The 16,682-nt window shown below is 42.9% G+C and overlaps 1 protein-coding gene and 1 long non-coding RNA gene across 2 annotated transcripts in view; both read right to left on the bottom strand.

Moving 5' to 3' along the window:
• LOC147644609 (uncharacterized) overlaps positions 1-16,682 on the bottom strand; it is an 82,214-nt gene that overhangs the window by 43,584 nt on the left and 21,948 nt on the right. The gene's annotated exons all lie outside the window — the stretch shown is intronic.
• sc (achaete-scute family bHLH transcription factor scute) lies at positions 3,800-5,114 on the bottom strand. The gene has a single exon (XM_020954410.2). The coding sequence runs from the start codon at positions 4,999-5,001 to the stop codon at positions 3,970-3,972; it is 1,032 nt and encodes a 343-aa protein (XP_020810069.1). The 5' UTR covers positions 5,002-5,114; the 3' UTR covers positions 3,800-3,969.

Raw genomic sequence — 16,682 nt, 5'->3', positions numbered from 1 at the left:
TGTGGAGGTGGTTCTCTTACTTTTAATATAATAATACTTTCGGTGTAGGAGTGTTTATGGGCGAAATCCATATAATCCATCAGAAAACATCTCAGACGCTCAGACGTGTCGTGGACTTTCAATGCAAGATCTGTGTGCAGATTCTGACTCCGAAGGCACGTGTGTTGGTCAAAGATATTTGGGTTTGTCATTGTCATTGTCATGGTTGTTGGGTCTCAAATTATTCGAGGCCAGAAATATGCTCAAGTGGCTGGGATGTGGCAATTAGGATAGGAAAAGCAGGACGAGGTTATTTCTAGTGCAAACTGGAACACGCCCAGTAGCACACAGTTGAGCGCTCTAATGGGATTAAGGATAACTATTTCTAGGATAATCGCAAGAGCTGAAGAACTTAATTGGGAGGCGGAAAACGTTGGTGGTCGAAGAACTGAATAAACAAATTGCATTTGAAGGGACAGAACTGTTCCGAGGGAGGCCATACTTTAGTTTACTTTGACGCCTTTTAAATATGAAACGCCACCCTGAAGTATTTACTTAATTTCTTCATCAATATATGGAAATCCTGCAGGAAGAAGGAATAACCCGCCGAGCGTGGCACATCATAAAAATTATGGTTCTTACCCTGGCCGTAATCTCTCGTCCAGGATTTTCCCTGCCGAATAAGCCCGATTAAAGGGGTGGGTTAACAACAATATAGCGCCGAATCTTTCCCGATTCCGCCAATTGTACGCTTATTAGGCCTCTTTTTTTGGCTCTGCGCCAGGTAAGCAGCACCTTTTCTCCTTCCACCCGGCAGGTGGAATCCCAGGCAAAGCCAGGTCACTCCAAAGTCAGGGTCACGCGGGATCGCTACATCGCGGGCCATAAAGCACAAACGCCGGCTCTAGGAATTTCCATCGGGCCATAAAAGTGTTTTGAATGATCGAAGGGCAGGGAGAAGGATCGCGGATCATCATAATGGCAGGGACAGACCAGGGAGTGAGAGAGGTTCCTACCTAAGTCCGATCCGAACCAGGAACCTGGCCCCAGTCCGTGACAGAGTTATCACATTTGGTATGTAACTACATTTATCACAACTTAATATGACAACTCAAATAACTTTTGCCTGGCAGAGTCCGAGCCCAAGTCCAACTCCAAGTCCGACTTCGAGTGGGGATGTCTACTCTTTCCTCTTGGCTGGCCGGCTTGTCACATTTGACTTCGCTAATTGGAACATATTTCTCCAGCCCCCCTCGCTGGATGGATGTACGTACATACTGCGATTTATGCATCCTCTGGGAGGGAACATCCTCGCAGGAAACCTGCCGAAAAATGAAGATATCAGGCTGTGGGAGCACTCTGCAGAATAATAGTTGAGGCCATTATTATGTTTCGTTATCGTTGGAGGCTCTCTGGTGTGTGTTGTGGTGTGGTGTGTGGGCGAGGACCCCACCCGAGGGCCTGGCATCAATAATTCATAACGCTAATTAATAACGCCCCAGTTCAAATGCGTTGCGTGCCAAGATAAAAGGCCAAAAGCCGCCGTAACACATAACAGGATAATAAACCCCGAAAAAGGGCAAAGCCTTTGCCGTCGTGCGCCATCGTGCCTTATTGAAATTCAAATAATTCGGTAACGCTGAACGATATCTGCCTGCCCCTCCGAACCGATCCTCTTTCGAATGTTCCCTGGTCCATCTAATATCCTCACTTGGGGTACTTCTGATGCCCAAACAAAGATGGAACTCTAAAATCTTGATTCAAAGTAAGTCACATTTCTAATATTCCTTTTGAAAACATTAGTAACAAGATACCGAATGTATCTGAAAAGGTATAATAAGAAAGAATTTAACATATTGTATTGTAGGGCATTTGAAACTTCGTCTTTCGCCTTTTCCTAAATAATTCTGTAGTATTATTTTGTTTGGCTTTCCTTGTTTGGTTTCAGCCTTATTTCACTTCTTTTAACTTGTCTTGTTGTTGCTGTTTGCTTCGTGCCTTAGGTGTAAAAATAAATGTTTTAAGTAACAACTTCTTAAAGAGCTGAATTATGAGCTAAGCTGCGCCTGGCAACTGCCAACTGCCAACTGGCTGAGCCATCAATCTGTGGGTCCTTGAGCCAGCCTATAATTTGGTCGAATTTCAGAACCCTGATTGATGCAGGCGCGGCTTGGGTTTTATACTTCTTTTTATATATATGTATGTTATATCCATATATTTTAATATAAACACATTGTTGCTGGAGCAGAGGTGGCGCGCCAAGAAATCTATTAAAGAACATTCTGAGCTCACTCCCGAGAGCAGCTGGAATAAAGGGTTCCGAAACCCAATGGCGATTTGTCAGATTCCCCACGGGGGATAGAGAGAGAGTGTGGTGTTTGTGTTTTCCCCAAGTTACTTTGGGCAAAAGGTGAAAGTTCTTCCGGCGATGAGCGTCGGGGGATAAGCCTTGCCCGGAGAGAGTCCGGGAAACCATTTCCCCGATCAGAAACCAGAAACAATAAACAATTGCATTGAGATGTCAAGTGTCAGCGTTGACATTAACAGAAAGGAGGAGATCCCCGAAGCCTTTTCGATCCTTTTCACTTCCTTGGAGCCTCATCCAGATTTCCCAAGGACAATGCCACATCTATTGTTCGCCCTGCCCTTTAATGTGTCAAAATATAGTCTGATCCAGGCGTCTTTCTTTTGATACTCGTTTGTTTTTTCAAATGCAAAGTGATTTATTGTCTCTCCCTGGCCAAGGGTTCTATTTATTCATTCCAAAGATCTGACATCTTGGTGCGTGGGAGCGAAGGATTTTCCTGTGGGAGCGGAGAAAGCCTTTCTCGCAGAACTACATTATAAAGCCATCAATTTGTAGGGCAAAACACTCGAAACAAAGGCCAAGTGCAAGAGAAAATGTCAGGAGTAAAGGTCGAAAATGCTCTAGATTACAAATTTTAAAGCATAATGAGCCTGGGGTCTGTTGGGATTATAATCTGGTAGGGTTGTAATATGAAATACATTCTGTAAGTAATAATAAAATAAGAAAAAGCAAGAGTAAACTTGAAATAATGAAAGCACAATAATAATGTGTATTTATTCCGGGGAACTCCCCGGCCTTAACCGTCAGGAATTTCTGCTCTTTCCGTCTGTCAGCATTAGAATGACGTGTTCCCGTTTCCGCTACGATTTGGATTTGGATTTGGAGAAGCGGAGAATTCAATTGAATTAGCATATCTTTCTTCGGTGTTTGCATTTAGTCAGTTTGCGATAAGACTGCTTAGTCCCTCGACTTCTCAGAGTTCGTAGCACGTGTCGTCTGTGGACATGAAATAATGATTTCTACCTAGCAGAGGGAACTACCTAAGCAAGGGGGTTTTCTTATCCCCCGAGGTAAAGGGTTAACCAAAGCTGGTTATTTGGGATTAGTACTAAGACCTGCCAGAAAGTCTGCGAGTTTGAAGCATCGAAATTATGCACAACAATCTGCATTAGCGGTCATATAAACAGAGCAGAAACAACCCGCACATCCTGTCAGCCTGATTGCCCGTCTTTCCTTTTTTATATTATTACTTTCTGACCATCATTACAATCGAGAATCGGGATCTCGAGATCGCTGTAAAATGCAATTAATGTGCAAGTGCTACCCGCATGTGTTCCTTCAAGAGGTTGGTTATTACCATCATCTCACAGGAACACGCTTTTTGCTGACTTGGAAATATTAATTAAGAACAACTCTCTCTCCCTCTCAAGAAAAGGTAATAATTGTTTTGTGTTGCATTGATTTTATTTCATAAATATATAATATTTGATACTGGTCTCGTGGTGTTTGGGTCTTATCCTAGGCAAAAAAATCAACTTAAACTAGAAAAAAAATATATGTTGTGTTTGTTTAATTTGTGATTTAGGCTGAGTTCTTATTTACAATTTGAGGCACTTGGTTCAGCTCAACGTTGACTAGAAAAGAACAGGATGTGTGGTGGATGTGTGGGTAGGATCTGGGATCTACTGCTCCTGCCACAGCGAGATGTAGTCGAGGATCTCCTCGTCGTCGGGCGTGCAGTCCTCCTCGTCCAGTTGAAAGTGTTCGTAAGGCTCGAATTTGAGCTGCAGCTGCGAGTGGTTGTGGCCATGTCCATGGGCCTCGCCTCCGTCCAGGTCGAGGTGATCCAGGTGAGCGGAGAGCTGCTGGGGAGCCGCCTCGTAGGTGCCCGAGTCGAAGGACATGCTGGAGTTGAAGGAGGACGTGGGTGAGGTGGCTCCCGTGGCGGCACCGGTCACTCCAACCGCAGCCAAGTTGCTGTTCAAGGATATGGGCGTCAGGGGCTGGTGCGGGAACTGCTGGCGCTGCAGTTGCTGCTGTTGCTGGAGGGGATTCGTGGCTGCCACCGTTGTGGTGGCTGTATTCGCGGTGCTTCCTCCGTTCTGGTAGTACAAGTTGGAGGAGCTGCAGCTACTGCTGCTGGAACTGTGGCTACTGGACTCGTCCAGGCAGAGCTGCAGCTGGGACATGGCACTGGCACTGACACTGGCACTGGCGTTGGAGGGACCTCCATTGAGATCGTCCACGAGATCCTGCAGCCGGCGTATGTACTCAACGGCAATGCGCAGAGTGTCCACCTTGGAGATCTTCTTGTGCGGCCCCCGGCCACCGCCCTTGGTCAGATCGGCGATGATGGACTGCGGGATGTGCTGCCTCAGCCGGGCGAAGCTGTTGTTCACCTGCTTGACCCGGTTCCGCTCCCGGGCATTGCGCCGCTGGACGCTCTGCGACTGGTCCACGTTGTACGGCGCCGGCGAGGAGCCCGGCGAGCAGGAGGAGGAGCCCTCGGTGGACCCGTTGGAACCTGACCGGGCCAGGACCCCGGCCATTCCACGGGGTGTGTACTTGCGCGTCTTGATGGGCATCGCCGAGGCGCCGCCGGGAGCACTGGAGGGACTCGGAGCCGGCATTAGGTGCTGGTAGCGGAAGATCTTCGTGGCCGTGTTGATGGTCGTGGGGAAGACGTCGCTCGGGATCAGCACACTCGATGACATGATGTGTGTTGCTCGTGTACTCGGTACTGTTTCTATTGTTAGTTCACACACACTCGACTTGTTGTTGCTCAACGGAACAGAAAAAAATAAAGGCAGAATGCGGAAGGCTTGAACTTGATCGTTTGACACCTTGCACAAGAATGAGTCCCTTCGTCCTAAACCCTCACGTTATGTACCCTTCAAAGCCACAGACCAGGCAGAGAAAACCGGGAGAGAAAGAGAGAGTCAGAGAGCGGGAGAGAGAGAGAGAAACCCACCTACCTACCTACCTACCTGTGCAGGTAGTGAGCTCAGTTGAGCCACAGGTAGGAGCTCCCAAAGAGAGTGGCTTCTCTCCGAGTCACAGGCCCCTATACCTGTGCTCAAACAGAAACTGTTCCCACTCCCGCTCGAACTCGGACTCGAACTCAGACTCGAAGATAAAACTCAACGCGACTCAAAGATACTCGAATGAGTACTCAAGGCCCGCGGAGGACTGCACTGCTCTCTGATTGAGAAGAAGAAGCCCTGCGCCGGTCTTGCGGCATGCCAGCAATTTGATTTCCGTGTTAATTAACTTAGCAAAAGTCGCGATCGCGACTGCGAATGCGAATTTTATGTGCAGCTCACGCACGCCCCTATTCATTAGCGCCGCCAAGGGATCGGGAACCCCAAGACGGACCAGACCTGGCCAGGAGTGGAGTTCCACAGTTCCAGAACTGCCAGCCATCCAGAGATCCTCCTTATTAGCCATGCAGAGTCAGGTCTCGGAAGGTGTTCGAACAATTTCACATATTCCTCTAATTAAATGATCAAAAGGATCACGGGTTTTTCACCCAAAACACGCAACTTGGAAATGTGACAAAAAAATACAGTGGGGACTCTGCAATACATCAACTGTATTAATTCAAGTTCACAACTTTTAGATTATACTTAATATTAAAAACAAAAACCTGTGGAAAGTTCCGATTTCCCTAGATGGAAAATTGCAACTTCCGCTCTTGCTCTTTTCGAGAAAAAAGAAGAAACCATATAGCATATATCTTCTGCTCTTATTTTGTCACGATCCTCAAGAGAGAGAGAGAGAGAGGGCAACACTTGGCTAGAGGGAGACAGAGCAAAAGTGGTGGCCAGGTGTAAGTTGGATTTTTATTGTTTTCCCCGATGCCGCAGCAACTCGTTCCCCTTTGTTTCGCCAGACAGCCAGCATTTTCCCTTTGCCAAAAATCATCATCATCATCATGCCAAAAATTTGCCCAAATTTCAAATTCAAAAAATCAGAATCAAAAACCGAAACCGAAACTTGACAACCGAAACCGGAGAAACCCGCAAAAACCTTTTCAACCATGACCAGAAGGACGGCGCTTCTCTGTGTACTTTATCCTTTGACAATTTCCATTACCCTTTTTGCATGCTGCATTCCAGAATCTCCACTCTTTCTCCTTTCCCATTTTCTATTTTCCATTTTCTTTTTTGCATTGTAATGCCGGGTGATCGGGGATCGGGACTTTTGATGGAATTCCATTATTTTGGCATCATTAACACGTTCATTGTCCCCAGTCGCCGTCCATCCATCCGTTGGCATCTATTCAAATATTCGCATTTCCCCGCATGCCACTGCCATCATTGTTTGCAGTTTCGATGATAAATGCTGTGCAAAAGTCCTGCCGAAATCCTGGTGAAATGCCCAGAATAGGGTTGAAGTCCCATCCGCATTGTCCACTAGATGATCTATTGTGTGGCCAGGACCGCTGGCTGAAGTGGATTGCATTTGCGCAATGATTGATAGATTCAGATGGTTATTTCGAGGGAGTAGGTACTGATACTGATACTGCTACTGATACTTCTTTCCTGTGATTCCTGTGATCGGTCAGAAGTCAACAATGTCGGCAAAAAGTTGAAAAGGACTCGAGTGCAGATCTTGCCTCGTGCCGGCAGGGATCTTATCCTTATCGAGAGATACTGCCTGATCCCAGGATACACACGAGTACGTATGTACATCTATGTATGTATAATCTCTAGTGAAGACTTAAGATCACCAGGGAATCGCCAAATCTTGATCATTCGGCAGTAGAAAGAGGAGAGTCCGGTGGCATTATGATCCCTATCTCAGGTTTTGATTGGAACACTCTGATCTCAGAGCTATTCTTCTGGTAAGATTACCCAAAGTTAGTAAGTCAGATATGTAGAGTATTTCAAAGGGCTTGCGATTAGTTTATGTTCTATGTAATACTTAATTTTATACTTTAAATCATTGATCAGTTCATGTTTATTTCATTTCCCCCAAAACCCATTTTAGTCCTTATCCAGGCAGGGAAATAAACCCATGGAAAATAAACTTGTAACTTTACTGTGTGTTGTCCCGACAACCAGAAAACAACTTTTGGCTGTTGCTCTTGCCCTGTCCTTTCCTGTCCTGCAATTGGTTTGTTTATATCCTTTTTTGTTTTGTTTTTGCAACTTTTGGAAGATTTAAATGCATAATTACTTCGATATGAGGCATAGTTCCGGGCCGCGGGAACAGGATACGCGTGCGTTAATTGCGTGCAAGCGAGATGGGGTGCACACAGGATATAAGTGAGCAGGACATGTGTACATACTATATACACCATATATATATATATATACAATATATATGTATCCCGATCGCAGGGGAGCGACGCGACGCGTGCGTTTTTCCAACGAAAACTTGAAATGCAAAAATGAATGTTGAATGTTAATTGAAACGAGTTCCCGTTGCCAGGACCTGCAGCGGATAGAGTGAGATGTATATAGAGGCTCACCACGTGCCGCACTCCTTGATTACACTGGGAGAAATTCTGTATTTTTGTAACTCAAGTACAATATTATGAACCTATTCAAAATTGAACAAGAAACTCACAATGTCATTTCTTTTGTCGAGTGCATTCGAGTGCCAGTGAAGCGTAGTCGCTATTCTCTCCCCATTTTGGGTCGCTCATTTTTGTAGTTAGTAGTTTTAATTAAATGCAGGAGCAGGAGTAGGACCAGGACCAGGAGCAGGAGAAGGACTCGCTCTCCTCAAAAGTTCCCGTCGATCGGTGACCGAGGCGACGCGTCGCGTGGCAGGTGTATTTAAGCAACCGAATTGGGATTGTGAAGGGACAGGCCAAGGGGATGGGGCATGCCACGGCACGGGCTTAGACAGAGAGCCATTGCACACTACCTTAGGGCCTTAATGCCCCGATTCCACCTTTTTTTCCCTCCGACCCCGGCTCCGACTCCGTCTTTGGCCGCAGCTGAAAAATAAACGAGCGCGCGCGCACACACACGAAAATAAAATGGAAATGCTAGGGGTTGTTTCCTCCGTTGAATTTGTTGTTGTTTTTGATGTTGATGTTGCCCCCGAGATGCAGCCATCTCCATCCGTCTCCAGAAAATCCAGCAAAATAGGGGAGCCAAAGTCAAAGTCAGAAGGCGAGATACAAAACGAGAGCGACGTGGATACACAGATCCTAAGCTAAGATACACACTCCGAGCGGCGCATTGAACTTTCCACAAAACCAAAAGTTCAGTTCGTCAAGTTCGAAATCAAACGAAAAACAAAAACCGAAACCAAAACCAAAACCCAAAAAAAAATACACCTGGGAATCATCGAGGGGGATTTTGATGTTACTTATCTTTTCTTTTCTTTTTGATTGAGATCATTCGGAGCTAGTTCGACTTTGATAGAGAATCTGGCCATATATGAGAGAAAACAATAAACTCCATGGACTTTTTATGGTTACTATTAAATGATTATGAAATTTAAATATCCTACTAAATCTTATTTCTAACAAGAAAGAATACTAACTAACGAAACGCCGAATTATATATACCCTTTCAGTTTGCAATTGAATTCCAGGATCGATACGCAAATTATTCGCATTTTTGAATGGAAATTATCAATATTTTTATATGACAATTTCTTCGATATATCAGGATTTAAAAAACTCATAACTAAGCCAAAAATGTATTAAATTGGATTCAGAAACCTGTTCTGTTCTAGTTTTTCTTAGATTTATAAATCTGCATACCTAAATAACACTTTTACACCATTTGAAATTATTCGATTTTTCAGAGTGTTAACAATGGAAAAAAACAGCTTGAAAAAGTATGCAAAAAAATTTTGAAAAAATTTGTGCTCTCTTTTATGTCTAGAAAGATTCGCCAGTTGATGCTGATCAAGAATATATATGGAATATAGGGTCGGAAACAACTCCTTTACGATGTTTTAAGCTTCAGACTGAAATTATAATACCATTTTTTAGGGCGATATTTCGATATTTTTATATGGTACTTTATTCTATAAATCAAAGCTTAAAAATCTCATAACTAATGCAAAAATGCATTAATTTCAATAAAGAAAGCTGTTCTGTTCTAGTTTTTAATAATTGTATAAATCTGCATACCTAAATTAGACTTATTAACTATTTGAATTTTTGTCAATTTTTCAATATGTTAACATTAAAAAAAGAGCCTAAAAATGTTGAAAAAAATGTTTCAAAAATTTGTTTCTCTATTTTATAGCTAGAAAGATTCCCCTGCTTATGCTGATCAAGAATATATATAGAATATAGGGTCGAAAATGTTTCCTTCACATCGTTTTGAGCTTCTGACTGAAATCATAATACTATTTTTTGAGTCGAAATTTCGATATTTTTATATGATACTTTATTCTACAAATCAAAGCTTAAAAATCTCATAACTGATGCAAAAATGCATTAATTTCAATAAGGAAAGCTGTTCTCTTCTACTTTTAAATAGGTTAATAAAACTGCATACCTATATTACATTTTAAAACCATTTGAATTTTTTCGATTTTTCAGAGTGTTAACAATCGAAAAAACAGCTTGAAAAAAATTGAAAATAAATTTCAAAAAATTGTTCCTCTATTTTATACCCAGAAAGGTTCGCCTGTTGATGCTGATCAAGAATATATATAGTTTATAGGGTCGGAAATGACTCCTTCATATTATTTTACGCTTCTGAGTAAAATTATAATACCCTGTAAGGGGAAAGTTAAGAAATACACGATCAAAATTAATAAATAAAGTTAAGACGTACAAAGGAAAATTAACAAAAAATCCTACTAAATTCGTTTTTTGTATATACACCTTCTAACTTTTAAAGCATTGTGCTTGGATTAGGGGTTTGTTGGTAGCTCCTGCTTTTTTTTTTGGTAGAGTCGCGGGCCAAGTTAAGAGTTTCGAGAGGGATCCCAGGGACGAGGGGCCCGGGCCAGGCCCTGATAACTATCATTACCCGCAGTGAAGTGTGTTTTGTGTCCGTGTATATTCCAATACATTTGTCTCGTCTTTCTGCGGTCTCGCAGCCAATGGATTGACGATGATCGCCAGTGATGGCCACAATTCTGTCCTAATATATATTTCGATATCCAAATCGTAGCTTAATCTGTATTGATTTGGCTTTTAAACTGATTGTGGTCAAGTAAAGCCTATATCTAATCGAACTAAAAGCATTTATTTTATCGGAAATATACAAAAACAAATGAAATCTCAGAAATATTTAGGATAGAAGAAGACAAGTGAGTCTCATTTCAATTCGCATTCATTAAAATGTATTACTTTTGAAAATGAAAAATAATAATCATAATAAACCGAATCGACAGCACTGGCAATGGCTGCGCATGCGCAGTAGCACGCACCATTAGATGCGGTCAACAGGGAAACATCTGCTCTTCTGTGTATTCCCTCTTCGGGGTCAACAGCAAATAAAGGAGGATAGAGATAGAGAGAGACGAGGATAGAGATAGAGAGAGAGAGAGATGGGGATCCATCCATTCGAAAATGAAAAGTGTTTCAGACTCGATTCGCCTCTAGAATTCCAGATTCCAGATCCCTGAATATGCCATGCAAATGAAGCCATTTGGCCAGGCATATTTATGGCTTACACAGTTGGCCCTCATTAAATTTTAATCAATTTTTCGTGCTCCGCTTCCACGGATGGGACCGTAAATAGCAGTTTAGTTCGGGATTAGTGCATATAACGTTTAATTTAAAAACGCATAAAATTTTGTAACAATGTCGTTGCTAGTCGCGATCATCAGATCCACCGTCCATTCCCATTCCCATCCATTTCCATTTCCAATCCAAAAAACCATTCGAATCCCAGACGATCTTTGGTTCGCTCAAGTTTTTGCGCCTTTTATTGAACTTGACGTCGGCGATGGTTTCGAACTCGTTTCTCTGTTCCTTGAATACTCTTTTATTTTCGAAAGGATCTTTGGACTACACAATAAACTCTAAATAACTCTGGATAAGAGACAAATTTCTTTGCTTAATAAATAAAATTGTTAAGTACTTTTAAATTAAATACAATCATAATATAATAGATAATATTTATAAATCACAAAAAGTATAGAAAGGGCATCTACTCTCACATGTGTTTAGTCTCTTCTTTTTTGAAATCACTTTTTGTTTCATTTTAATTTTTAATTTCTGAGCACTCTGGAGAGAGCGGGGCAGCCGTTTATTGATTATTAATGAAAGGGGATAAAGTGCCAGGGGATGAGAGGCGACTACCTAGGCTACAGGCCAATAGATTTGCCAACAAATCATCAATCAGCTCTAGAGCACGACGGCGGCTTTAGTCTGGGTCTCGTCACCCAGCGAGCCTCTAATTTGTGCTAATCCCCGGCCCAAGTCCGTCTTCAGAGGTGTGAACAGCCACAAAGACAGATACACGGGCAGAGATACAGATACACAGATTCAGATACAGCTGAGACTCCTCAATGGCCGACTGGACACTCGGGCAGCCTATTAGTGGCAATTTTAAGCTGATTTATGCAGCAGCATGTTCCAATTAAAGTTCTCGCCTGAGCCTCTTAAAAACTCATTAATCACCCGCCTAACTACGGCCACGACCAGGTCCCCAGATCGATTTCCAAATATTGCAAAAACGAAGAAACAGGCGGACGGTGAAAAAGGTGCGAACCAATTTGCACCTCAGACGTGGCCCAAAAGCAACAAAAAGTAAACTAAAGGGCAGAAAGAACCCTGCTTAATTTCTATGAATTTCACGCCTACTAAAACGGACTTCTCCTGGACTCTCAGGAAGGACAGGGCAGGACAGGACTCGCACCAGCAAGCTGCATTTGCCGGCGCCAAGTTAATGGATCATCCGTCAGCTCAGCGACTTGACCTTGGACTTTTGACTCGGTCGAGGGCTCTGGGCCCATCCCATACCGTTCCATCCTATCCCATCCTTTCTAGTATTTGAAGGATCCAGGATGCAGTGCTCCGATCTCCTCCGAGCTTTTTACGACCCACCACCGCCACCGGTAATTCAATATTCAGCGGCCCAATTAAACCATTAAAATCTAGACATGCACCAATTTAGGTGCCTTCAAATTATTCAACGACCACACATTATAAATTTTAAAGCGTGCAGACCCATAAAAAAAGAGGAGCAGCCCCTGGCTGGAGGACGAGGAGGAGCTCAAAGCGAAAGCGAACCAACTTTTGTCACAAGATGTCAAAGTCTCCTCGGGTGATTTACTCCGGTGTCCCGAAAGTGCCAGCAAAAACTTATGCCACTGTCTGGCCGAGCCCACTTTGCACTAAGCGGAATTAGTTTAAACTGAAGTATATGTTTATTTAAATATTATATGTGCTCCAAGTTATGATATTAGAACTAAAAGTCCAAAGATAATTATAAAGAATACAATGCAAGCAAGGAACACCCTTTTACACACCTCAGAAATACGATAGATCTGGAGAAACATCAGCAAACAGCAAGCTTAATATTCGCCCACTTTATGGAGCTGCATTTCTGTTCAATTTTCTCAGTGTATCATCGAGATTCAAGAATACATTGGATGGGTGTCTGGTCCGTTTGATTACCACGAAATTAAAACGTTACGCTCGTTGACGCAATGCCCAAAACGAAGTTGACATGGCGATGGCTTTAATGTGATGCCCCCTACCAGGATCACCCGATGGCCCGTGATCCCTGTTATCCCAGGATACTTGGATACCTGGATCCCTCGATCTCTCTTCTGGGTTCTCTGTTTGGGGCCATCAATCACCTGAAATCACCCACAGGAGGGAGATGCCTTTGCAGAGAGAAGGGAGATACGAGGACGAGTCTGCGACTGGACAGAATTTCTTGCAATTTTCACTAATAAAATTGCATAAAATATATGCAAAAGAATTACTCAAACCGCCTCGTCTGAGGAACTCATGCCTGCGGCCCCCAAAGCACGGAGTTGGCCAAGACTCTCAACACCTTCGCACTGTTTATGGTAACTTGGTTCTGCCTTGGAATTGTTTCTGATTAGGGATATGCACAGATCCCCCATTTCCTCCTCCAAACACTCCTGACCAAGTTGCGTGTGTGGGGATCTGGTGATATGTATATCTGCCATTGCTGCTCTTGCATATATAATTAAGGAGTTTTGGGTTTGAGGTCAGTGGGGAATTTGGGTAATTAAATCAAAGGTCCTTTCGGTTTTTTTACCTCTGGTTTTTAGGTGCTTTAATTGGCCATTTGCCATTTATTTTATATTATTTATATATTCATTTAATTTTGGAATATCAAGTAAACTAAGAGACATAAGCAAAAATGTTCTTAATATTCCAAATTAATTTGCACACATTAAAGGATCGTCTCAGATTCACCATTGGCATTGGAAGAGGATTCGCTTTCCTACATTTGCTGCTCCCCAGATTGTCATCATCACCACACCACAAAGTGGAACCTCAGCTCGTTTCTGGAGCTGGAGGGACTGAATCCGGAGACGGAGACGGAGACAGAGACGCAGAAGGACTGCAAACGGATTGCCTAATGCAATAACAAATATTTATACTTTTTGCGATAAATGTTTGCGTTGGTTCATAAAGCGATTTGTTATTTGTGTATTTGTGGCCATAATTTATATGCCTAAATTGGATTAAGTCGTCGGGTCACGCATGCCTTCTTTCTTTCTTCTGCGGAGGCGTTGGTGTTGAGTGGTTGCTCCAGCTCCAGCTCCAACTCTGGGATCGGATTTCATCTACAGATCGGTAGCGCCGCGGGCATCCACTGCACTCGGTGTGAAGGTGTGAAAAGACAGCAACGTGGAACAACTTTTCCTTTATTACTTATTTGTTTGTGGCTCCCCGAAGGGAATGCTGGAGCAGATCTTAATGGTTTCTGTGCCTGTACATGGCAAATTACTTAACCGGCAACCTAATGACAACACCTACAAAACAGATATCCTTCCTTCCCCCCTTCAGCCATCTAGGTAGCAAAAAAAACCACCAGGATCCCCATCTTCGAAGTCGTTTCTGTTTCTGTTTCTGTTGCTTTGGCCAAGAAACGAGGCGATCATTTACAGGGCACGATCATTTATTTAAAAATTATTGCCACATCGATCACCGGCAGAGACACACGATCAGAGGAGCAAACTGTTGACTGGAAACCGGTGAAGGCACTGTGCGAAATCGCATTCAATTTGTTATTAAAATTATTAAAAATTTATCAACTTTAGAAGATACACTCAAAAGAGCTTGAATCCTTCTTTTACTAGAGATTGAATGGGTCTTATCTCAACTCCAAGATGTAGCTGTTACCCTAGGGTTCTGTGATGTGTACAGATCTTTCAGCTTTTTCAGTGATTGATTTTCCCCAGTGTATTCGGACAATGTTCCCTGTGCCATTTCATTATTATAGGGCACGCTCGATCGTCGATCGGTGATCGTCTGCCGGGGTTTTCTCTCCAGCTTAGGTTAGGTTTCGATCCTGGTTCCCCTCCCTTTTTTACGTTTTTGCCTTTTTGCACATTTTGATGAGGCTACAGCATTGGACCGGATATGCTGCACACGCAGCGGAATGATCTATATTTATTTATGGATCCTGGCACTCGCAGGAGCTCCAGCCTCCGCGGGAGAGCGAAAGAGATCCATTGCGGAAGAGCCACCAAAATCAATTGTGAGTTTTGATTTTGATGAATTGATTTCAGATTGCGTGGACTTCGATAAGGCTTCAGCTTCCGCAGATCCTGCCGTCCCCTGGTGATCATATCCCCAATGGAAGCTGTCATTAGACGATCTCCGTCGCAATTAGGCAGCATTTTTCAGAGCACACACACACCACACTTCGGGGCGATAAGCATAGACATTATAGGCAATTTGTTGTAATTGAAAATTAAAGTGTCAGCCTGTGGCATTCAGGGACAAAACTGGCCCGGCCCACTCCATTTAATTCCGTCCCCGAAGAGACCAGTCCCCAGTCCCCAGTCCCCAGTCTCCAGTCTCCAGCCTTCAGTCTTCTCTCTACAGTACCAAGTCCCCAGTCTTCAGTCTTCGATTTACTGTCTACAGTTTGCAGCAAGAGACCGGCATTTATGCAGTTTTGTCGTCATGACATGATCGCCGACGCGATAACGCCGGGCCTTACAAAGTGCAGATCCTGCGCTTACATTAAGCTGATATGCAAATTATGCGGCGGGCTTATTCCGGCGAAAAGGTTCGTTTAAATTAGCGTTAGCAAAAGTATGCCAGGGTCGGCAGTCCATCGGTCCATCGGTCCATCGCCGCAGAGATTATCGATCTCTGGCCGATCGACTACACCCATCCTCCTGCCCGTATTTGTATTTAAAATTTACAACTTCTTGCCTTTTGCCAACGTTTTAATAACGTTTTGATGAATTTTATATGCACCGCTTGTCGTCGCCGCCGATCCACCGATCGCCGGGGGATCGGGCGCAGATCACCGAAGAGGCGAGTGTCAGTTTATGGGTTTCATTAAATATTTGCCCCCTCGATGATATGGCCGGGGGAGTGGGAACTCATTCATTATTGATCATCTTGATGGGATCTGGCACTTGACGTAAGCGAATTAAAGGGGGATCTGTCGGCACGGGGGGCATCTATTCTACACAGAACGAAAAAACCATGCCGCAAACACTTTCTTTAATGAGTTGCCGTTGAAGAATATATACAGCAAATACAGAATATGCATAACTTAAATATTTTATGTCCAAGTTGCGTTTGTTGCTATAGGTAAATCACGAACTAGATTTTAAATTGAGCATTATGGTTTCTTTTAAACGATATTTATTGGTATTTATACCCATTTTGGTAAGAAAGAATTATTTCCGACCCTATAAACCATATATACTCTTGATCAGCATCAACGGCAGATTCTTTTTGGGTATAAAAGATTTTTTGTTTACCATTTCATTTACCTATACATTTTATATTTACAGTTGTACATTCACAGTTTTGCATTTTCCTATGGCAGCTATATGATATAGTAGTCCGATTTTTATAAAATTTAACAGAAAATGCTAGATTAATATCTTATAGCTATATATTTAATTTGGTTAAAATCTGTTGAAAACTGGATTAGTTATAATTTTTTTTCTTAAAATTTCCCGATCGTTCCTACGGCAACTATATATATATGTATATATATATAGTCCACCGTTTCGCCATGCTCCCACATATATACTAGTAAAATTATAAAGAAGAATAACTCCATAGTTTCATTGAAATAGCTTGCTTTAAATTTGTTCCAAAACAAATCTCGCACATGTTTATGATTCCCAACTGGTTCTAACCTCCCCGGAACGAAGTGACTGCTACCGGCCACGTCTCAGATATGTGTTGTTTCAAAAGTTGCAAGTCATTGTTTATTAGTGTTCAAAGTTAGTAAGTGATCATACATACATACATACTTTCTGGTCATAGATGCTTACT

The sequence above is a fragment of the Drosophila serrata genome, unplaced genomic scaffold (assembly GCF_035046125.1).
Source record: "Drosophila serrata isolate PLE 108 unplaced genomic scaffold, ASM3504612v1 contig_130, whole genome shotgun sequence".
NCBI classification, from domain to species: Eukaryota; Metazoa; Arthropoda; class Insecta; order Diptera; family Drosophilidae; genus Drosophila; species Drosophila serrata.
Note: the sequence above shows the minus strand (reverse complement) of the source record. Positions and strands in the feature narration are given on the sequence as shown.